The sequence below is a fragment of the Castor canadensis genome, chromosome 3 (genome assembly GCF_047511655.1).
Source record: "Castor canadensis chromosome 3, mCasCan1.hap1v2, whole genome shotgun sequence".
Lineage (NCBI taxonomy): Eukaryota > Metazoa > Chordata > Mammalia > Rodentia > Castoridae > Castor > Castor canadensis.
The window spans coordinates 16,174,255-16,198,579 of record NC_133388.1 but is presented as its reverse complement, the minus strand read 5'-3'; the positions used below and the strand labels follow the sequence as shown (position 1 = coordinate 16,198,579).

Sequence of the window (24,325 nt, the reverse complement as noted above, 5' to 3'; positions counted from 1 at the left end):
AGAGCCAGCAGTGAAGTGTGGCAGCTAAGAGATGGACTAGGAGAACACAGTGCTAAGTGAAATTAGCCAGGAAAGATAGACAAATACCACCAGATCTCACAACCATGTGAAAAAAGTTGAACTCGCAGAAGTGGAGAGGCTGGGGTGAGTAGAGGTTGTTGGTTAAGGGTACAAGTCTCAGATGGACGGGAGGAATACATTTTTAGCTCTACTGCAAAGTGGGGGTACTATAGCCAATAATAATGTACTGTATATTTCAAAACAACTAAGCGTACATTTAAAATATTTCACTATATAAAATGGCAGGAAAGGAAGTGATATTAGCTTGATTTAATCATTCCACATTGCATACATACATCAAAACACCACATTATATCCCATAAATGTATATAATTATGTCAATTAAAAATAGCATCAATTCATCGGTGTGGTAGTACACACTTGTAATCCCAGCATTTGGGAGGCTGAGGCAGGAAGATATGAGTTCAACGTCAGTCGGGACTACATAGCAAGACCTTGTCTCAAAATAACAATAATATTAATTCTAAAAAGAGATGGGCTGCACAGCCAGTGTGCTGGATTTGAATGCTGGCTCTGCTGTCTGCTTGCTGTGGACTTGGGTGAGCACTCCCTGACTCAGTTTCTCACCTGAAAAGTGGGGTTGAAAATAAAAGCAATCTCTATTAAAGAGGACTATTAAGTACTCACTAGACTGTTGTGAGGATTCAATGAGTTAGACAAGTGCTTGGAGAAGATCCCAGAACACAGTGAGGCTGTGTGCACATTTGCTTTGGTTACTACCACCCCATTACAATGACAACTCCAAAGGAGGCATCAGTACAAACAATGGATTCACCCAGGTTTTTAACAGTGAATGCAGAGGCCCAGAGCTCAGCTCAGACCTCCTTCACTGGCCTCTCAGAGGCAGAAATCAGACAGAATGGCTCCATCACCAGGCAGCCCCTCACCCTTCCCCAAATGGCCTACTCAGGAGTTAAGACTATGGCTTTGCCCTTACCTTTCAGAGGTGCACTCAAAAATATTTGCCAGCCAAGTGATAGAATGGGGATACTGACCTCATAAGAGCCCAGTGGATCAAGGTCTCCCTTAAGCAACATTGGCAGTTCGTGGTGATGTTGACTGTGCATGGACAGCACAACTTTGGGAAGGGCACATGGGACTCATGCCCAACTTTTTTTTTTTTTAATTCTCTTATTTTTAGTAGCATATATTCATTGTGCCAACTCCAAATAGCCTTACATTATACACTGGTTAGGTTGCCCCCACCATCACCCCCAGGCAACCCTTCCCTACCCCCACTTAAAGCAATTCCAAGAGGTTTCACTGTTCTGTTTCATATATGGATATGAAGTCTGTCAACCATGTTCCCTCACCTTCATCTCCTCCATTCATACTCCCCCTTCCCATAGGTCCCCCCACTTACACACTGTACCCAGTTTTGGATTATGGTCTTCCCACAATAGAAATCTTTACAAATAATAATAAATAAGCCCTCTAGACCCCAACCGCCTGCTCCAGCCTTCTCCTCCTCTTCCGTGCAAGCCCAGGCAGCCACTGGCTTTCTTAGTTTCAGTTTGGGGTGACAATGTACACCTAACTAGACTACTATGAGGAACACATGAAGACACGCCAAGGCTGGCACAAAGTGTGAGCTCAGTCACGGTCACTGTCATTACTAGGGGCAGTGTGCAGCAATGATGGTCACACCATTATCCCTGTAGAAGTGTTAGCGGCCATACAATGCTGCCTTGCACAACTCTGGATTCCCCATCCCCCCACCTCTTGCGCAAAGCCAGCCACGAGGGACGCGACAATGAACACTGGCCTGAGATACAGCCTAGTGGGCACTACTCAGTGATGTCATAAGGTCTCAATGCCTTAAACTCAGTAAAGTCACTTCCAGAACTCTCAACGAGGTGAACTCCTGAGATGTGACTGAGGCCCACGAAGATGCAGATCCCACTAAGCACATGACAGCACTGTTAGTAAGTCAAGCAGAAATAGCCTCGAAGCAAGGCTCTAGATGCTGGGCCCCACAAATGATGGAGGTAGCCACCATAACAGTAATTTTCAAGGTGTGTAAATGGTGCAAGCAAATGTTCATCCATCCCCCAAATGCAAGTCTAAAAGTAGGGATAGAAAAGCCCAACCTGATGTACACCATATGTAGCAAATAGCATATTTTATGTAAAGATTTAAGAAAAGGCCAGAGGAAAATACATTAAAAATTGCTTTCATGACTACCTCTGGGTTTCCACTTTTAGGCCTGTCTTATTCTAAGATTCCAACAATGAACATATACTACATAATGAGTACAGAGTTACTTTTAATAAACACAGACCCTCAGGGCCTGCCATATCCTGTGTGGAACAACAGCTCAGCTCCCAATTCACCTACCCACCAGAGCACAGGCCAGGCCATACCCTGCACTCCTCACAGACTAGCAAGTTCTGGCCTCAGCAGGACACATCAACAGGCAGCTCTAGCTACAGGGAGCAGGGGTCTGCATAGAAGACATCACAGGCAAGGGGACATCTGAGCAGGACTAAGACACAGACAGAAATGTGAGCAGTGAGGGGGCCAGAGAAGGAGAGGCCAGCTCCTCATCAACCAAGAGACAAGGGCACTTCATGACCTCTGGAGTTGAACAAAAGACGACACGTCTCTAATTCCTGCCTCTGTGATGGCTATGTGCCCACATGGACAGGGAGCATGGGCCGAGGCCTTCGTATCAACACACACTCAGAGCTTTAGCTCTGCATCTGCACGCCTCTCCCCCCAAAAAAATAGCCCCCCAGGGCCAATAGGCCCACTTGTATCTGCAGAGCTTCTTCCACTGCAGCATGAGCCCAGATCACATGGGGATCTGGATTCAATGCCCTGGGCTATGGCCCTCTAACCAGCTCACAGTGACAGTGATGCTGACTTCTCAGGGACCACACTTTGCATCAAAATGACTTCACCCCAGAACAACCCTGGAAGAGGCAGCTACTACAGAAACAGTTAACTCTTCCAACTGCCCTTTTTATCTCTGCCAATTTTACTGTGGCCCTTCTTCTATCTCTTTTCTTTGGTTTTACATAAAGTTCTTGCTTTACATAAAGGAGAGAACATGAAGTTTTGACAGCCAGCAGAGGTGAGGGGGTCCTAGGAAACCCAGGCCAAGCTCAGTACAGAACAGCATAGAAGACCGGGGGTTCTTGGTGCCTGCTGGTGAGAAACGCCCAGGGCCAATCACAGAGAGCCCACTTCCCTGGTCATTTCATCCAGACAAGGATTGGCTCCAGCTGACTCAGGAAGGCAGAGGCCAAGGAAGAGCCACAACAAAGCCACAACCCTCCAGCCACACAGGACTGTGCCCATATGCACCATTTCCAACAGGAAGCCTGAAAGGTCAAGGATAAGAATAGAGCTGAGAGAAGCTGCGGCTGCAGCTCAGTGGTACAACACTTGTCTAGCATGTGTAAAACCCTGGGTTCTAGCCTCAGCACTGCAAAATAAATAAATAAGTCTGCTGGGATGGAAACCCCTCAGTGTATGCTGACAGCATTCAGCAGCATCTCTAGAATATTCCCTCAGTCTTCCAAATGAGACCTGGTTTTAATTGCTTAGAAAAAAAACCTAAAATGAGGAGACACTGATTTGTGCCTTGGCTGGGTTGTTTCCAGATAATGAGGCACAGATAGGTTTGGACACCTGTGGGCATCCTTCTGTGCTTCTCTCTGCCTGGCAGTTTGGAGCCAAGGGTAAAGCCTTTGGGAATAATGAGTACCTTGGCCCTTAGTGAGGCCCTGACATCTGTGGAGCTGGAAGAGCCTGTGGGAAACAACTGGCCACCCTCACCATAAGAAGTGACTTTCCGAAGGCCACCTGAGCGTGACTGAGTCTCAGCAAACCAGGGAAAACTCTAGGGAAGACTGCTATGGGGAGGTTGGGGAAACTTATTTCCATCCGTGCCTGCTTGAGAAACAGCGGCTGCTCCCCGACACTGGGTTTCATAATGTCTGAATTCTCCAGGAATTTGGAAGGAGCACATGAATCTATAATCGGCTACTGTGCTCCTCACACTTGGGGATTACATATCCACATTTTAAAATAAAACCCCAGGCCCGCTCATGCTAACAGTCAAGTAGGGAAGGCAGTCCAGGAGCATGCTGGGGCAGATATCAGGACACAGCGATTCCCCTTAGGATGTTGCGGGCAGGACAACAGGCACGCTGTCCTGTTTGGAGTCCTCCTCCACCCCAATCAGGGCCATTCTGGGAAGGGGCAATAAACCTTCCCTCCTGAGCTTTCCCAAAGATCACACTGAAGTGATGCAGGTTTCCTGCCTGGCCCCCAGGCCAGTTGACCCACCTGGGAATGTAATCTCCAACAGGGACTCACTAGGTGAGGAGGTAGTGATCACTGTGCTTGCTCGGCACTCAGTCATTTCAGCACCTACTTGTGTTAGAAGCTGAAGGGCTTGGGGAGTGGATTATGCCTTGGATAGGCCTGTAGGCTTGGACCCTGTCTCTCAGGCAGGCCCTGTTGGGATAAGGCTCGTCCTGTGGGAAGTTGTCCTCACTGACAGGTGGAGTGAGGGCCCTCCACGCCTATCTCCATGTCCTTACCCACCTGGGCTACTGGCAACCTACTGCAAACTTCACAAAGGGCTAGAGGGACATGGTTTGGCCTGCATGAATTTGGCCTGTGGCCTGACCCACAGCAAGTGCCCAGAAGAGGGCTGCTGCACAGAGCTATGGCTGCTCAATCAGTACTTTCTCCCACAACCCTGGCTACACCCGCCTCAGCCTCCCATAGGCCCAGCACTACACACAAAGCAGGGCTTCTACTCCTCCTAAGCCTCCTGGATCAGGCTCATCTGACCAACTGAGCAGGGAGCTACAGGTCTTTCATCATCATCCCTCAGCCCAAAAGACCAGGTTGAGGGAGGCTAGTCAGTCCACAGACAGGTTCACTACCAAGGAAATCTTGGAAGGCCTTTCTGTGTGTTAAGAGAACACAGAGGCCTGGCCCAGCCCTAGTAGGGCCTATTGATGGCCAGAGAGCCAGATCTGCCCTCCAAGGAGGTACCTGGTTCTGAGATATAAACAGCCTTCAAATCAAATCCTCAAAATAAATGTTTAAAATTGTATATCTATGTGCACATTTTTAAGTTGACATCTAAAATTTCTCATCGTAAGTTTAAATGCTTGCAGAGGATGTAATTTCCAACATACTGTAAATATTAACATTTTAAAAGAAAACTGTTACTGTTTCTCTCTCAAATGGATCCAATAGAATCTAAATACTGCAGTGATCTGAGATCTACCATCACCCATTTTAAAATTATATAATCAGACTCTTCATTGACAGCTGGAAATCGAACAATGTTCCTTTTTCTTCCTTGACTCTAATTTGCAATCCACTTCCCTCAGAGGTGTTTGTTTATACCATACAGAGTACTTTATGTTGTAAAGCCTTTTACTGATTCTACTGAGCCCAAGAAATTTATGTCTATAATTTTGTTAAATTTCTCATATGACCATGAAGTTATTAAATGTCAAATTTTTCCTCTAGACTAAGCTATTTCTACAATTATTATTAGTATGTAACTGTTCAACATGATAAAATATACTTACTCAAAACTGTACAAATAGCATAAAAATAAAGCTTTATTAGAAATACAACTCTGAAGAGACAAATGAGACCTTTTAAAAGAGCATTTTATGTATCCACAGATGAATATTACCTATTGCTAGAATAAGACAAAGTTTATCAGTTCTTTCTCCACTTTTCAAGTTTTATAGATACAAGTGTTAAAATAACTTGCTTAAAAAGAAAAAAATGGAATGGAGATTTGCCATAGCAAATTCTTTAGATTCTTTTAGAATCATACCAAGGATTACAGGAATCTCTTATCAAAAATAATTTGGGTATCAGTTGACAACTTGATCGGATCATCTTTCAATTTTGTTGCAAGCACAGAAATGGAGATACCTCCCTGGCCCAGAATTATAATGACCAGTTGCCTTCCCTAACTACTGGAAGGCTCTTTTTTTTTTTTTTTTTTTTTCCTTTTTTTTTCCGGTGCTGGGGACCGAACTCAGGGCTTTACACTTGCCAGGCAAGCGCTCTTCCACTGAGCTAAATCTCCAACCCCTGGAAGGCTCTTTATCCTGTGTCCCATTCTGAGGTTCAGGTCTGCCCAGCGTAGATGAGAATATGTGGCTCTGGAGATCATCAAATTCCATGTGCCAAGCCCAGTGCCACCTCATCACCCAAACTCAGTCTTCACCATGATCCTAGGGTCAGGCACAATGACTGCCCCACTATACAGATGGGCAGAATGCTCAGACAACTGGCCCAAGTTCACACAGCCAGAACCTGAACCCAGTCAGTCCTTGCTCCTCCATACCAGGTGCACTGCCCTGTAGAGGTGGGAGGAGTAATGAAGTGGTAGGGGCAGCTGGGGTTGACAAGGAAGGAGAGTTTACAAGCTCCTTCCCCAGCACATCGACTGTGGGGATGTGAGAAGTTAAAGATCTGCAAAATTTACCTTTCTTTCTTTGTTTGTTTATTTTGATGGTACTGAGGTTTGAACACACGGCTTCACTTTGTGCTTGAGAGCTAGGCATTCTACCACTGAGCCCTTTCTGCCTCTAGTCCTTTTTACTCTGGTTATTTTGGAAATACGGTCCTGCTTTTTGCCCAGGCCAGCCTGGACCACAGTCCTACTATTTTTAAGCTTAATTTTTAAGTGGCTGAGATGACAGGTGGATGCCAACACACCCAGCTTTTTTCCATTGAGATGGGGTATCACAAACTTTTTTGCCTGGGCTGGCCTAGAACCTCAATCCTCCTGATCTCAGCCTCCCACATAGCTTGGGATGGCAGGCGTCCAGCTACTGGTTGAGATGGGGCCTCCCAAACTTCCTACTTAGGTTGGCTTCCAAACACAATCCCCCCATCTCAGTCTCCCAAGTAGCTAGGATTACAGTCATAAGCCTGGCACCAAACTTTACTCCCATCCTCACCTACGAAAGTTACACACAAATGCTCCTTTAAAGTAAATGGCAATTACTGGTACACTGCAGTCCCTGTAAATATCGAACACTGATAATGTCACTGTTGCCATTGAATAGCAGGAAGAGAAATGATTCCCATGACCTGGACAAACAGGCAGAATCTTACTGGGATTTTACAGGTCCTTACTCTAGGCCCCGATATCCTCTTAGAAAGTAGCCAAAGATCAGCAATGCTAAGCAAGCAAGCATCTAGAAAACAGAGTGGCCTCCTAACCTGTGGAGAAGACCTGCAGAGCAGACAGACAGACCCAAACTCAGCCTCAACTCCACCACTGACTACTGAATTCCCCCGATATCCTGAGCCACAACATCCTAAGGCTCAGTTTCCATGCCTCTACAGAGCACAGGGCACCGCCTACGCCAACAGGTGGCTATGCAGGAGGAACAGAGGACCTGAGGCAGAAGATGCCAGGGTGGTAGGACAGGGTCACCCTCATACTCTCATTCACTCAACCTAAACTCAGTGATTGGCAAGCTACCTACTTCTGGCTTCCAAGGGCCCACAGCCTGGGATCTGGTACACAGAAATCTGGCTGATTTTGAAAAAACAGCCAACTGATTTGTCTGCCAATTTTTGCAGAATCTTTCTCAACATCTTAAAATTTCAAAGTTCACCAACAGTCCTGGATGCCAAGAGGAGGTGTCCAGAGTAGCATCATCACCATGGGTTTTATTTTTAGATAACAAAGACAAAAGCATCCAGTTTGGCTTTCTGCTAGTCCCCAGCTACCACTTCTTCCTCCAAGTCATCACCAAAATGAACAGCAAACACATCTCCAAAGATTTTCAAACTCTTTTCTCTGCCTGGCACACTCTAAAACAATGGCTCCAGGCTCCCATTCCACCCACACACCATGCATGAAAGGTCCCCAGAGCAACTCTGAGCTTCTGCTAGTCCCCAGGTACTGGACCTGCCAGGAATGGGGAGGCCTCTTCTGTGGCTACCAAGGAAGGACCTCTTGAGGTTTACAAAGGTGGGCTTGGGCTTTCTAGAAACTTCCTACAGATGTCTACCAGGCTAACTCATTAGCCCTGATCTGTTCCCCAACTTGGGTAACCCTCTGGAGCAGCAAGCAGATGTTACCTGCAAAGCAAGAGAAAGGCAGGCCAGCCTAGCATACAGATAGTAAAGTTCATTAGGCAGGAACAGCAAGAGTGACAGACCACAGGGCTCACTAATTGCCCATTTTGTGCACATGTCACAGCCTGCCCTTCACTATAGGCCTCAATGGAGAAAACTGCCTCCTTCCCGTCCTTCATGAATCATAAGCAAGGGACAAATGTTGCTGGTCAGAAGTCTCAACAGGCACCTCAACCCAAGCTCCTCTCAGACAACCAGGCCTCCTGGCTTCCCTGAGATGACTGAAGTCAGAGCCTGCATATCTACTTCAGGGCTGGAGGGCCAACCCTGTGCCTGGGAGAGCTCCTCCATCCACCTGTCAGTCCTCCCTCCTTCCCTCCTTCCTTTCTTCTCTCTCCATTCACCTATCCATACTTCTCCCTCCCTCCCTTCATCCATCCTTCCTTCTCTAATCAATGAACATCTGACCCAAGTCCACCCAGAACAGAGGACAGACAACAGGACACCCAGCAGGGTGGCTGTAGTCCCTTCACCCTTCCTACCCCTGACCCAAGCACAGTCAGGCCTTCCAAGGACTCCCAAACCTCCAGCTCCTTCTCCTGACAAGGCCCTAGTAACTCTCCAAACCCAAGCATCCTCTGCCGGTTTGTGCCAGGCCTGGGGTGGAAACTGCCTCAGATCCTCCAGGAAAAGGTATGAGGCAGCTATGTGTGACGAGAGAGCCGAGTCCGCAGATTCTTAGGAGACAGGGAAAGATGAGTGCTGGAAGTTACTCTTCCTGGAAAATGGCAAAGAAGAGATCTGTACTCACCTGCACAACCTCTATCCCTCGCTTCCTGTAGAGAAAAACAAAGAAAACAAATGTTACTCTAGCATAGGAAGCATCCTCTCCAGAATGTCTTCTAGAGCCAGCTGAAGTGAGAAGAACTGCATGAGGAGAGCCAGCTGAAGGCAATGCCTCTCACACCACTGTCCCAGAATGGCCTCATTTCAAGTAAGTTTATGAACCCCAGCCCCCTCACAACCTTCTGTGACCTAGAAGAAAGGTTGGTTCTCAGAGGGACTTGGCTAGAGCCCTGGAGGACTTGACAGCAGCAGTCTCCCCTCCAGCACTGGGTCAGGCCTTCACCAGTGGAGCTCAACCTCTACTGCCCCAAGACCCTACTGGCCAATGAATTTACCCAAAAAGCCTGCATCCCTGCTCATTTCTACCACCATCCATGGCTCCCATGTCCTGGTCCCATGCCAAACACCTCAGCCTGTTAGGCTCACAGGGCTGTCTCATCCCTTATCTGGGTGCATACTAACCCCTTAGACCTCAGGCCTTGTCCCAAGTGGGACTCTTCTAGGAAGTCTCCCTAGCCATAGACACCCACCTCCACCCACACAGCATCCCAAGAACTGTCTAGCTCACTCTCTAGCCCTTTGTTCTCCACACCAGGAGGAGTGCTAGAACAGGGCACACTGCGGGCCTCTGGCAGGTGCTCAGAGAAGGCTGGAACCAGGCAAGGCCAGCAGACCGCAGTTTACTCACCCCGGCTCCCTGGAGCAGGGGCTGTGCAAGTTTAAAACATATGTGCCTTGTGCCTAGCTCTGGCACCCACCTGGAACCCAGAAACTCATACATGGCTGCTTGTAAATGAAAGTATAAATACAGAAAAACTTAGCTTGGCTCCTGGGCCGGGCCTGGGACACAGAGGGAACCATAAATGCAGCAACAGTCTGGGCAGGGCCAGAGGCCTCAAGGAGGGGACAAGCATGCAGGAAACATCTGGGCAGCCAGAAGGAGGACCTCAAATTGCCTTCACAGCTGAAGCCACATCTACACATCTATACGTTTGTCGGCTCATTCAACAAGTGATTCCTGAGCACCTCCTGGGAGCTGCACTCGGTGATCCTTACAAAGGAGCCACCATATGGGACACCAGGCCGAAGCCCATAAAAGCTGGCCTCATCCACTGTGAGGAGCCCCTGGCTAGCCTTCCCTTCAAGCCCGACACTGCAACAGAACCCTGTGTGCCGAGCAACTAAGTGTGGAACCACTGCGACTGACACTACCAGGGCCTTCATGCCATTCTGCTTCCCAGCAGTTCCTGAAAGAATGTGGCTAATATCCATTAGTTCAATGATTGCACGAGGAACAGGCTAGACACACATCAGCACAGCCCTGGGACACCAAAGTCTATAGCAAGGGGAGAGACAGCGTCACCTACAGCATTTCTGAGTACCTATAGACACCTCAGGGCCCCACCTCATTCCCAGATCATCCTGACCCACTGGAGAGAGAAAACTGAAGTGAGGGTGAGCGAGGGAACCTGCCCTAGGTCACATGGCCAGTAACAGTGATCAGCCAACCTGGAATTTCCTGGGTCTGCCCCCAGAGTAGAAGTCTTAAACCCAAACAATAGCATGTAGACCACTCAAGTCAAGGCAGGAGCCAAGAAATGCATGTGACCCACACCAGGTGGAGCCAGTTCTCCCAGGGCTCTGGAACTCCATTCCCTCTGGGAAATCCTGCAGGAATCCAGATTATCCCAGCACGTAGCACTCTCTACCAAACCAACTGTGATCACGTCCAGTCAGTCCACATTTACATTATCCCAGTCCTTTAAAGAAAAGGGGGAGAGGGGAGACACCAGGAAATGTGTCAACAAAAAACTATAATCTAGAGAAAGGGTGGCTGAAACCTCACAAATCATCTAAAGAAAAGGCAGTTGAGGCCCCAGGAGCTCTGCCTTGTAGCTCCACCAGCTCAGAGATCTAGAGCAGAATAAATCCCAACTGACAGGAAAGAGCGGGCTCAGCACCCCTTGCCATCCACATCAGGCCACATATAAAACAGACAGCCCCTGCTGCTCACTGACTGTCCTGCAGCCCTATGTGGGGGGGATAGGGGGCAGCACAAGGAGGGGCTAATGACTCCATTACTTGCATAAGCAAGCTAAGGCTCAGGAGATTGGGAAGCCACCCTGGAGCCAGATTCACCCCATCTGTGCCACAGCCAGGTGCAATACAGCTGGGTGGCAGCCCCCAGAAGGGCAAAGCCCAACTCTAGCCTCCAGGACCTCAGTATAATTGAAAACCTCACCCCCTCTAGTGATAAAGTCAGGCACATGACCATCTGCCTCTTAGGAAAATTAAGTAACCCACAGGGGCTTGTTTCTTCATCAGGAACTTCTGCAGAACAAAGGTATCAGAAACCTTGAAGTTCCAAGGGCCAGGATCCCAAATCCTACCATAACCACAAAGTTCAGAAACAGAATCACAAAATCAAAGGGGAAGAGGGAGAAAGGAGGACATGGAAGCAGGGGAGAGGAAAGAAACAGAAGAGCTCGTTGTTAAGTTAAGTGACTAGTTAGTTGTCTCCTGTAGGAACGCTAACTCACCACCCTAGTGCCTAGTAATGAACCCAGACACACTCAAACTTGCAAATACTTCAGGCCTGAGATGTCAGCTGCCAAACTATGATTCTGAAAAACTGGGAGCAAATGACATGCCCCAAAGAGACACCACTAACAAACCATATGCAGCCAAGGAATAGTATGAAACAGCAAAAAAGAAGGAAGCGCTCCACATGCCCAGGAGGAATATCTCTAAGGCACTGCCATGTGAAACATACAAGTTGCTGAATGAATCCTGTGCACTATATGCAACTCTTTGTGTTGAAAACAACATTCAGGACAAGAATGTGTGATTACACGTGTACAAAATGAATCTGAAAGTGTTACAAGAAAATGACCACAGCAGGGCCTCAGGTCAAGGACAAGAGTAGCTGGGGGGAAAGGCAGGAGAAGGAGATTTCCTTTTCACGGTGTCCCTGAATTCTGTGCCATGTATCTATAACACAGTCTCAAAAACTGTGTTTTTTTTTAAATTTTTTTTAAATAACAGGCAAAACTCTAGTTACCAGTTTTATCAGGGCCTGACATAAAAAGGATGCTTGATAAAAGCAGGAATCGATGGATGATGTCAGCAGGACTGATGGATGAGGCAAAGCAGCAGAAAGTTCAGGATTTACCGAGAAAATCTTCCTTAGCTGGGGATAGTGGTACACATCTGTAATTCCAGCACTCAGGAGGAAAGGCAAGAGGGAAGATCTTGAATTTGAGGCCAGCCTGGGCTACACAGTGAGGCCCTATGGAAGGAAGAGAGGGAAGGGGAGGAGGAAGAAAAGGAGGAAAGGAAGGAAAAAGAGGAAAGGGATGGAGGGGATGGAGAGAGGGATGGAGGGAAGAAGGGAGGGAAGTAAGGAAAGAAAGGGAAGGGGAAGGGAGGAAAAGAAGGGAAGAAAGGTTGGTTCCAAATTATGCTCAAAGACTAGCTAAAAATATACCCATTCTGGGGCCACAGAACCATCACACTGGACACTCAGCACAGATCCTCGGCCCACGTAAACACTGGGTCCTTGGAAACAAACCAGAAGGGCACAGGCTGCAGAGTTAACTATGGCTGCAGGGCAGCTGACAGTAGGAAAGTAAGGTGGAGGTTTTTCCTTTACACTTTCCTACATTTTCAGTGTTTTCTACAATATGCATATATATTATTTGCAACACTACAGAAAAAGCAACAAAAAAAGTTAAAGTTTAATAAGTAAAATATTAAAATTTGTATCCAAGCATCTTCATAGGCTCTAAAACTCACTTTCTTGGTAAACACTGCATTAATAAGTTTGGGCAGAGTTCTACCCTACAAGTCATAAACATAAAATTGGTTTTTCAAAGCTGGATCACCAATAATGAGAGGACCTCTCTCCCCAGAAGTCTAAGGAGAAAACACTTGGGGGATTTAAAATCTCACAAAGTGATCACTCCTTCCGGGGAGGAGGGATGGCAATTGGAGAAGGCTTCAGGGAAGAACAAACAGCATTTGTCGTCAGAGTGGGCAGCTGAAGAATGACTGAGACAGACATTGGGGAGAGAATTCAAAGAAGAATAACGTGCACCCCCCCCACCGCGCCCAGCTGGGTGTCAGGGGGCATGGGAACATAAGACCCACAGTGGGGACTGGCTCAGGGGAAGAAGAATTTAGGCCCAGCACAGCACCTGGTTCATATGGGGGATATAGATAATGTTACTTTTACTCTGCCCTGCTGCCTACTTTTCTGCCTTTCAAGAAACATCCTCTGCTATCCCGTATGAAGTGGTGACCCTCCATTATAGGCACATTAATGGCCTACTTACTTAAATGCAAGATGGGCATGGCACCAAGCCTGTTCTCCCTAGAACAGGTCCTGAAGACTATCCTGCCTAGAAATGTCAGAGATCACATGGCAGGAATCTTGACCAAACCACATGGGCAGAGGAAGGGGAGCATTCTCCTGCCAGAGTTCAAGGACCCAATCCAGCCTGGAGCTGATCCTCTCTGGCTCTGTAGCTGCTTATCTCTGCTTAAGCCCTTTCAAGCTGGGTATCTGTCACTGGCCACTAGACAACAGGGACTCTCTAAGTGGCAGCAGCTGCCACTTCCTGACAAAAATTATCCTATATGACCTGCTGCTGGGACAATAAAAGAGTCCAGGAAAGAAGACCCAAAGAGGAAGTAGAAAAAAGCAATACAGAGCTCAGAGAAACAGCCACAGTACCACACCAGAGAGGCCATGTAAGGCCTGATGCACAGACACTGTAGTAGTCCCCGGAAGACTAATGCAAGACACTCTGGGCCTCCTCACAGCAGAACAGGGCATAAAAGCCTCAGTTCACCACAAACATCAGTAAAAGGCCCCAGAGGTGTTGCTGAGCCACCCTGGGTCTCCACTTTTACAGGTGTTAAACGAATCTTTCTATTTAGGGAGGACCTGCCCAGGCAGCTGTTAGCTCCTGTGAACTGCAGACAGGGAAGCATGACTCAGTGAGTAAGCAGAGGAGGGAGGGTCCCCTCTCGCCAGCACAGGGAGGAAAGTCCACCTACAGCTGGAAAAGTCTGAGCACTCAAGAGTCAGCACAGTGGCCACCAAAGAGTAGTGAAGCTTGTGGAAAAAGGGAACTGCTGTCCCACAACATGCAAGGTCCCAGCCACCACCTCCCACCCAAGCACAGCTGAGGGTTGGCTGAGCAGCCATCAAAAATGGGCACCTGTACCTTAGCACACAGGCACACAGGGAGACAGGCCAGACCACCCCAGAACAATTCACAACATAGGGACCAGGCAGGAAACACAAGCTCCTTCCTGCCTGGGTGCAGAGGAACAGCCACACCTGCGGCTGGGGCTAATGGCCATGCAGGGAAGGAAAGCAGGTGGTTATGCAGTGGAATGCCAGGCCCACCCTCACCCAAGCAATTTGCAGGAAGGCCTGGGAATTACAGATTTCAGGCACCAGGAACAACAGAGTGTCGTGGTGCATGGAGAAGAGTCCTGAGTTCCCTCTCCCACCTCCTCTTGCCTGCAGAGGGCAGGGCCTGCTTGCTGTGTACCACCCAGAGGCCCACAAAGTTGCCCAAGGACATGAGACTCCTGAGGGACAAGGGACCTCTTCTCTCACTCCTGCATGCATAATGCCATCTAGCTTCACTCACTAACCCTCTCTCCAAGGTCGGCTCCTCTGGAGAAGCTGTTCTTGTCCCAGCCTCCTCGATGGATCACAGCCCTGGAGCTTCCCCACAGGAGGCACTGAGCACACAGCAGGAGCTACCTGATGCCACAGCACAGTCCCCTACTAGGTCCAGTGCTCTGTGGCAGACACCGATAGTGGCCACCAATACTAGAAGTCCTCCTGGACACTCGGTGCCACTGTGCTTTACCCCCCTATTCCCACCCCAAGTCGGCCATGGCTACAAGACTTGCTTTGGCCAATAAAATATGGGCACAAGTTGAAATGTGAACAGAAGTGACCTGTCACTTTCAGGAAGCAGCATTCAACTGCCAGTGCCAGACCCTCCAGCCAGTCCTCCTGACCTCAGCAACATGGGAGCATGCGAGGATGCTGCCAGCCACCAAAGCCCGCAGCTCTGCTGCCTGGAAACAAACCCGGGACTGGCAAAGAAGCTGGGCTGGGAGCCAGAAAGAAACTAGTGATTTAAGAGGATCTTCTCCCAGCACTGAGGGTGCTGAGGTAGAAGGATCACTGAGTTTGAGGCCAGCCTGGGCTACACAGTAAGCTCAAGGCCAGAATTGAATACATACTGAGACCTCTCCCCCACACCCCCCCCACAAAAAAAGAAAGGAGGACCTTCAGCCAGGGGTATTTCTCAAGTAGGAGCAATTCTGTACACACACACACACACACACACCCCAGAGACACCTGGCAATACTTGGGACATTTTTGACTGTTTTAACTAGGAAGGTGCAATGCATAGGACAGAACCCTAAAAACAAAACTACCTGGCCAAAATCATCGAGGCTAAGGAAGCACAACACTGAGTCGCTGCAGAAGGGACAACAGCCATGGGGACTGGACAGATTCACAGTGATTTCAAACAAGCTGGAAATAGGGCTTTGTTGTTCGGATCTCAAATGTCTATCACTGCAACCCATCCTGGCCTATCGTGACTAATAATGTCCCTCAGGAAATGGCTTATACCCTGTGTCTACAGCCAAGTTCTTAGCATACACCTGGCATGTGAGCATGTACAGGTATAGCCTATGAGGCACTGGGCAGAAAGTTGTGCCAAGATGCCCCTCTCACACTATTGCAGGAAAGACCCCCTTCTCTGAATCACCAAGGCCTAAGTCTGTGCCTCTGCACAGTTGTCCCCTTTGTCCTCACTGGCAAGCTCCAGTTTACCCACTGAGACCAGCTCAAACATTACTTTCTCTAAGGGGCCTCTTCCCACCCTGTCACTGGCAGAGGTAAAGGCTATTTAGCCACGTAGTCAGCTGGTCCAGTGCTCAGCTGCAGATAGAGGCAGCCCTGAGGCACAGACCGGTCTCCATCTCAGTTCCCTGTGCCTACAGCCCACACCTGGCAGGTGCTCTACAAACAAACGCCACAAGTGCCCATCCCCCAGCCTCTTGGTGCCAGGCTCAGCCTGGAGCTGCCCGCTTGCCTGTTCACTCCATGGCATCCTGGTTCCCTTGCTGATTGCTTTGTAATTTGAATTTTCCTCCTACTAACAGTGCCAGAATCTGAAATGGCCCAATATAAAGACAACATATGAACAAAATCTTAAAGCCAATACAAACATTTGAATTGTTTGGACAACTCCGGAGAAAACCAGATAAACTGGAAGCTGCCATGTCCCTTCCTTTGACTGAACAGTCACTATGCATCTTAACTGAACACCCTCCCCATGCTAGGTGCCCCACCTGAGGGACCCAGGCAGACCCCAGATGCAGATGCAGCAGCCTGAGTCATCATCTCTCAGACCTCAAGCAAGTCCTACAGGCCCTGGAAGTGGCTCTTCCTAGTGAACCAAGTACATGGGCAAGAGCAGAGCAAGTGACTCAGTCTGCTGCCCCTGCAAGAGAGGCCACCAGGCTGTGGCACCATGCAAACCCACCCTTCCATATTTAGATGGAGCCACAGTTGGGTTGCGGTGGGCTGCAAAGCACTAGGATGTGCTCTGCTGCATCCAAAGTACAGCAGATCCAGGACACAATCAAACATCCTCTATTCCTTAGTACAAAAAGTATCTACTTAAAATCACTTTTGGGTCTTTTTGGTTTTGTTTTTGCAGTGCTGGGGTTTGAACTCAGGGCCTACACTTTGAGCCATTCCACCAGTCCTTTTTTGTATGTGTGATGGGACTTTTCGAGATAGGGTCTCACAAACTATTTGCCCAATCTGGCTTTGACGATCTTTCTGATCTCTTCCTAGCTAGGATTACAGGTGTAAGCCACAGGGACCCCATCACTTTTGAGTCTTGCAGGTACTGTATTTTCCATCTCCTAATTAGGAATGGGCCCTCAATTTGGGTGGACGGCTGGGAGGGAAGGTACAAGGGAGCTAGAAGGTAGGCTCCCAGCCTCAACCTGACCTGGTTGCCAGTCACCCACCCTGGGGCTCACAAAGCAGCCTGCTCTGCTCAAAGCACTCAAAAATCCCAAGAATTCAGCCATCTTAACCTCAGTCCAAGTGACTGAGGTAAGCCTCCGGGGGCAAGGAGAAGACACCCTGAGACAGCATTCTCCTAGGAAGGAGATGCCTGCCCACAAGGTCCACATTTTTTCACTTCTACCCCCGAGGTTTGCCAGCTCTTAATGCAGCAGCCTTGTGTGTGTCACCAGCATGCAGGACATGGATGTTTGAGCTCCTCCCGTGCAGCCACACGTAGCTGCTAACACACCTTACAATTCAAAGTTCCCTCCTGGATCCCAAAACCCCCAGAGGGACTGTTCAAGAAAGCCCCTGAGATTAGAGGTTCTGCTCTGCTGCTGTGCCTCTACCCTCAGGCATAGAGCCCTAGACTAGTCCAGGCACAGAGGGACGCCTAGAGATAGATCGCATGGAAGGTGAAGTACAAGCTCTGCACTGGTGCGTGTGCCATGAGGCCCTAAATACAACAATATCAGGTCTGGCAGGAGGCAGGGAGAGGGTTCAGAGGAACTCACTGTGGGCCCAGAGGGAGTGGCAGCGGAAGGGGAGGGAAAGGGTGTGCTGTGGAGTGGCAAGCCAAAGGCCAGGTCTCAGGGCATTGTGGTTCCTGGATCTCTCTTGCCAGGAGCACCAGAGTTGCTGTCATATCAAAGCAAAAGTGACAGTCAGCCCTGTTCTGATCCCCAGGAACTTAAGCCACAAAGCATCTTGTCCAAATATTTCCCCTACCCTCAGACACCTACAGGGCAGCAGATCAGAAGAAAGTCCCAAAGAGCCAAGTATAGATTTTACAGAGTGTTCTGTGACAGAGTAAGGATCCAAGAAGCCTGCCTCTGACATCCACTTGGCCACGCGTGGCAACTCTGACCTTGATCCAGCTACTGGCCTCTGAGGCCCACCTTTATCCCAACACAGACAGTATGCACAAACACTATTTACTCTCATTGTCACTGGACCGAACCACCACAAGCAGAGTAAACTGAAACAACACGATGCATTCTCCTGCACTGGTAAGTCAGCAGTCTAACATGTAACATCAGCAGACAGCCTTCCCTCTAGAGTCTCTGGGAGGAATCTTTTCCACTTCTGAAGGCTGTCCACATTCCTTGGCTCCAGGCTACATCACTGACTGGCCTCTGCTTGCACTACCACATCTCTGGTCCTCCTACCTCCTCTTATCAGGACCTTTGTGACTGCACTGGGCCCACCCAGCTAATCCAGGATATCACCCCATCTCGAGATTCCCTAACTCAGTGTCTCTGTAATAACTTCATGCACTCTGACCAGATCAAGCAACTCAGTCACAGGTGCTGAGCATTAGGAACTGGCCATTTCAGTGGGGACTGGCAGGGGCCTTGTTCTGTCAGTCACAGGGCCCAGGCTCCCACAGCTCTGCCATCCTACAAACCTCAGTTGCTTCCTCAGGGTGTCCAGGCATGGGAAAGAGACAGAAGAGGATCTGTCCAAGAATTTGAGTGGGTGAGGGGTTTCAATGGTCAACTGAGGAAGAGGCTGGTATTCAGCCTCACATGGTAGCTGCAGGGCTCTGAAAAGGGACTTAGTATAACCAGACACTGCCACAGGGTCCCTGATGGGAACAACAGGGAAGTGGGGAAGGGCTACAGGCCTAGAAACCCTGATTGTGAATTAGGGAGGAGGTGACAATCTTAACCCCTGGGTTCATCTTTAAATCAAGGAAAGATCCCCAGGCCAGCCACACCCAACCCCAAGATCATCTGACTCTACTAAAGGTCACCTCCCTTATCCCTACCAAGTTCTCTGAGCAACAACAGACTTTTCCAACATGGAGGCAGCTGGAGGCTGAGCACCAGGCCCAGCATCAAAGCACAACAGGGCCCAGCAAGGCCTGCCATACTCCCCACTTATAAGGCTTGGGAGTGCGAGGCTATGGCCCCAGTCCCTGTGCCATTCCAGATATGCTGAGCACCCCAACTCTGGCAACAGGCAGCACCTCACCCAATGCCCAAGACTCTGGAACTTCAGGAAGGATTCCAAATGCCTGAGCATGACCCAAATGAACACAGGCCAGCAACAGAAACACCTGGGCTCCTTTATTCCCACTCGCTCTGCTCTCCCCAAGCCAGGCAAGAGAAGGGACATGAAGATGGTACAGCCTGGAGGGGCCCACGAGTGCCAGCACTGCAAGGGCACTCAAGTACTCCTCAGCCTTAACTTCCACAGCAGCCCTGGGGGTGTGGATATTGTATGCATTCACGTGGGAGATTCAGAACAGTTAAGAATAATACCCAGAAGAGATAACTTCATACCCACATTTTTTTATTACAGCTCTGTTCACAACAGCCAAACTGTGGAAACAGCCAAGGTGCCCAAGAACAGATGAATCACTACACACACACACACACACACACACACACACACACACACTCACACACACTCACACACTCAAAGAGACAAACATGGCTGGAGGAGTGGCTTAAGCAGTAGAGTGCTTGCCTAGTGAACCCAAGACATACAACAAGTGAGAAGCAGACCACAGTCTAAATTCAGGCCTGTCTGTTAGCAAGTGCCTCCTCACTCCACACTACATGACGGCCCTGGAGGAAGGAGGAGCCTGTGCTGGAGGGGTATTACAGAGGCTGGGTGAGGCCTCTGGGATATCGGGGAGAGGAGCTGTTCTGGAAAGAGTTACCTCTCTTCCTTCACCCCACCACTGCCCCAAGTCCAGGCTAAAATCCATCCTCAGACCCTTGATCCCAAGGGGCCAGGTTCCAACAACTAAGGAGGAGTCCCTAACAAGGCCTAATGGTAAAGGGCACAGAAGGCACTGCCTAAGGGGCACGATTGGCCTCAAGCATCCAGGACCACCATGGACTGGACACATACCAGGTCACCTAAGGCCCAGAAGCAGGGGAGTCTGTCCCTCCCTTTCCAAGGGTTGACAGTTCCTCTGACAACATGTCAGACTTTCCAAGCAGAAGGAACTCTTCCTACAAAGCAAAAGAGCTGAGGAAGCAGATTTCTGCTGAGCTGCAAGAAGAGGTGCCAGCTGCCACAGCAAGGCTGTCAAGGCAAATGGTGAGTGCCCTAGTAGCAGGGATTCAAGCAGACACCAAATGCCCACAGTGCAGGAAGGAAGACTGACCCTTGGGGAAGGTGGCAGAGCTAATGTCTTAGGAATACCACTCCACCTCTAAAGGTTTCTGAATCTACCAGTGAAAAAGAAAAGTCGGCTGGCTCACAGGACTGAAGCTCCTGAGAATACACAGGCTAGAAGGGCCTCTAGGAGAGGTAAGAATGAACCTGAGGCCTCAGAGGACCCCAGTGCTGAGAGTTGAGGCCCTAGGCCAGCTCTGGGCAGGCCATCTTATGTCCCTTTCTCTTTCCTATCCAGTCTTCAAGCCCTATCAGGCTCTGCAGCTGGGAGTCATGGCAACAGGCCCCAAACAGCTACAATAATCCTTCAGAGCCCCACACAGGGGGTCACAGCAACAGACAAACCAATGCCAAAACACAGAGCCCCAAGCAGAAATGACAAATGTCAAAAAGTGGAATATCTCATTCCAACCAGAAGAGAAGAACACTGGCAAGCCAGAAAAAAGCACAGACCTCTACCCTGAAGCCCACCCAGTGGGTCTCCCCACTGTCCTTGCTTGTCCACCCTGAGGCCAGTGACCTTCTACTTCACCATCCCTGCCCAGTCACACCCTCCTGCAGTTCGTCTCACTACCTGGCACTTGGACCCCTGCAACAGGTGCCCACATTTCAGTCTAAGGTCTGTGCCCTGTCTGCATCTTGCACACTGGGTTCCATGCCCTCCATCACAGGCTCCACCGACACCCTGTTGGAAATGCCCCCTTGCCCACCATCCACAGCAGAACCCTGTCAGGAGAACAGCCTTTCAGGGCAATGTGAGAGGAGGGCCACCGGGGAGCCTAGCAAGGCACCCACTCTGAACTGAGCTCAATGATGGACTGTGCAGAGTGTGGTTTGTTCACATCCTCAGCCCTCTTCCTTGGCTCAGGATGCTCCTCCTGACTGTCAGAAATCACCCTGAGTGTCAGCATGCATGTTCAAGAGAGAAGAAGGAGCCCAGATTGAAGGAGCCAAACATTACGAACCCTAATCTAAACTCCTCCCAATATCTGACTCTCTCAAGAACCACCTTTTGATCCAAAGTATCCTTTTACTCACTCATTTGTTTCACACACACTTGTTGAGCACCTACTAGGTGCAGGCAATTTAGAACGGAGAAAAAATCCTGGTGGCTGGACCACAGTGGGAAGGGACAGGAGGGACAACTCAGGCCTGATGAGCAGTTCTTACACAGCTGAATTGCCCATGCCCAGAAATTTGCCTTTTCTTAAGCTCATCTGAACTGGGCTTTCTGTCACTCACATCCACAGGAGTCCCAGTCACTCACTGTCAAAACTGAAACATGAGCTGGGCACCTGTGGCTCACATCTGTAATCTTAGCTACTCAGGAAGCAAAGATCAGGAGGATCTCGGTTCAAAGCCAGCCCCAGAAAAACAGTTCGTGAGACTCTATCTCAAAAAAAAAAAAAATCATCACAAAAAAATGGTTGGTGGAGTAGCTCAAGCGGTAAAAACGCCTGTCTAGCAAGCATGAGGCCTTGAGTTCAAACCCCAATGCCGCCAAAAAAAAAACCTGAAACATCACATGCCCGTTATCTTCTCTACCATCCCAAGTCTCCCATTGAAAATAAATACCACCATCACCCACCCTGGAGCCACGCCAGAGTCCAACCTCGCCCTCCACTTCTGTCTCTCATGCCCTGTCCGCCACGGTCCTGTTACCACAAAAAGGATTTGCTGGGGTGCCCTGGTCCCTCCCCCACAGCTGGAAGGAAAGGCAGGAAGAGAAAAGCAGGTGCCTCTCAGCTGAGGAGGGAAAGAGGATCCCCAATAACATTGGCTGGCTGATTGCACATAATTAGGAAGGAAAAATGTTCTTTGAAATTAGCTTCCCAAATACATATATAATTTCAAGTGTCCCGTGCAGTGTGATTACAGCGTCTGCCCAACAAATGTTTTACCGTCAGCATGGATCAGTGAGGCCCCTGAAGGAAAAAAGAATAGTGCCAGCAAAGATTTCAGGGCCGTAACAGTACCCAGGGCAGCATTTCCCGCAGCCCAGGGAGAGCATCATCCCAGGAACCCGGCACAGATCCAGTCTTGCTCCACACACGCTGGCTAGGACCTTTCCCACAAAGACACCAGACACCTCTTCCTTCTTCCTCTCTTTGTTTTTTGAAATTTAGGGTCTTTATCTAAACAAAATGCTAAAAGGAGCCAGCTAATAAGAAGCCCACCTTCACCAACTTCATGCCCGTTATGGCCAGGTGCTGTATGTACTGTGTCTATTTCTCCATCTGTAAATGGGTATGACAGTGATGTGTAACTCATGACACAGTTGGAGGGCTGAGTGAGGGCCAGCACATAGGGAACACTTAGTCTGTGCCACCCTACCCCACCCCTGCCCCATTTTAACCCATGCTCCAACAGTGGCTCCTCCCTCAGATGTGGAAGGTGAGGCCTAGAAAGGCTCATTCAGGGACCATTCAGCTAGGTGAGAAGCAGGGATGCAGGCCTAGCACTGCCAGAGTCCAAATTCCACACTCTCATTACACTGGGTCATTGCTGGGCTCAAGAGACAACAGTCAGCCACTCCTGGGCAGAGTCAATGGATCAAGATGCACTTTACCTGAGCTGCAGCTCCACCAGCCCAGCCTGGACACTAGGCCCTCTTCAGGACTTTGGGTTTGGTTCTCTATCTTAAAATGTCACAGGCTCTTGCTGAATGGCTTAGCCTCATTACTCTCCTCTCCCCTGAGGGTGCTTTGTGGCTCTGGGCTCCCTACCTCACAGGGTCCCCCCATTTTATACGCAGGAGAACCATGGCCCAGAACTAAGAGGGGCTTATCTGAGGTCACAGGAATACCAGGGAGATTAACAAGCTGTCCAAGGCATCCATAGGAGTCCTGCATGCGGAGGGGCACACAGTGCCCCAATCTTCCATGTACCCACGGAAAGGCCACCACAGCCGCACTTGAAGGATGGGAAAACCAAAGTTCAGAAAGGGAAATGGGCAGGTTCAGGGTCCCCAAGAAAGGACCAGGAGAGCCATGACTTTCCACACAGGCCTTCTGGTCCCCAGACACAAGATCCATACTTATGACCACCAAGGCCTGGGCCAGGAACCCAGGTGCTCTGACTCCCAGGCCACATGGAGCACCACAAGCATATTGTCATTGGGGCCTTAACATGTCCAAGCCAGGACAACAAGCCAGCCACTAAGCCAGCCAGACATGCTGCCTGGAAACAACCTTGGCTGGGTGCCACCAAGTCAGGCTGGCACCAGGAGCAGCTATAAAGGACCTTCAACCAATGCTGGTTCTCAGTTGAGTAACTCTGCCCCCAGAGGACATCTGGCAATTTTTCTGGAGACATCTTTAGTTGCCACAGCTGGGGGAAGAAGGGTGGTCCTGGTATTCTGCGGGCAAAGGCCAGGAATGCTGCTAAGCACAGGTGGTGGGCAGAGCCTGCAGGGTTGTGCTGTGCCAATGGCTAGACACATTCCCTTTCCTGCAACAACCAGGACCCTCTGGGTCCCCAGCCTTCTAGCTCAGTCTCTAAAAGCCAGGACACTCCAGAGAGGGCAGGCAGAAAGACTAAGCATCTGCCTCTGCTAAACTCCCAGGTCCCAAGCAAGCTATCCACCAACCATAGTCACTTAGGGCTACTGCCAGGGCACATGCCTCCCCACAACTCCCACTCACTTAGCCCACTGACACCAACCTTGCAAGCTGGTGCTTCCCTGGATCCTCACAATGACCAATGACCCCCCCCCCACCAGCTCTCACCCTGCACACACACCACCATCTGTCCTCCCACAAAATGGCAGCTCATCAAAGCAGGCCTCTACTCTCATCTTCACACCCACTTGCTAGCCACTAAGAACACCAAACACCAAACACCCAACTCTGTAACAGAAGTCACAGTCCACATTTAAGAGACACAGTCCTGAGGATGGGGCCTGTTCCTCAGGGAATACCTTGTACCCTCAGCCTAACTAGTCAGGCTATTTCCAGCGCTCTGCGGTAACCGCCACCTGTGAGAGACATGAATGTCCCCTCCTCTCAGGAAGGATTCAGAGCACTCCGACATCAGGCCCTCACCCAC

General features: G+C 49.5%; 1 protein-coding gene across 5 annotated transcripts in view; it reads right to left on the bottom strand.

Annotated features, from left to right (window-relative positions):
* The window catches only part of Itpk1 (inositol-tetrakisphosphate 1-kinase), a 155,437-nt gene that overhangs the window by 102,357 nt on the left and 28,755 nt on the right, over positions 1–24,325 (bottom strand). For 3 of the 5 annotated variants that reach the window (XM_074067283.1, XM_074067284.1, XM_020174926.2), the window contains one exon: positions 8,984–9,008. The exons of the other annotated variants lie outside the window; for them this stretch is intronic. In XM_074067283.1, the coding sequence (XP_073923384.1) occupies positions 8,984–9,008 (25 nt within the window). The remainder of the gene's footprint in view (positions 1–8,983; positions 9,009–24,325) is intronic. 5 annotated transcript variants of the gene reach the window in all.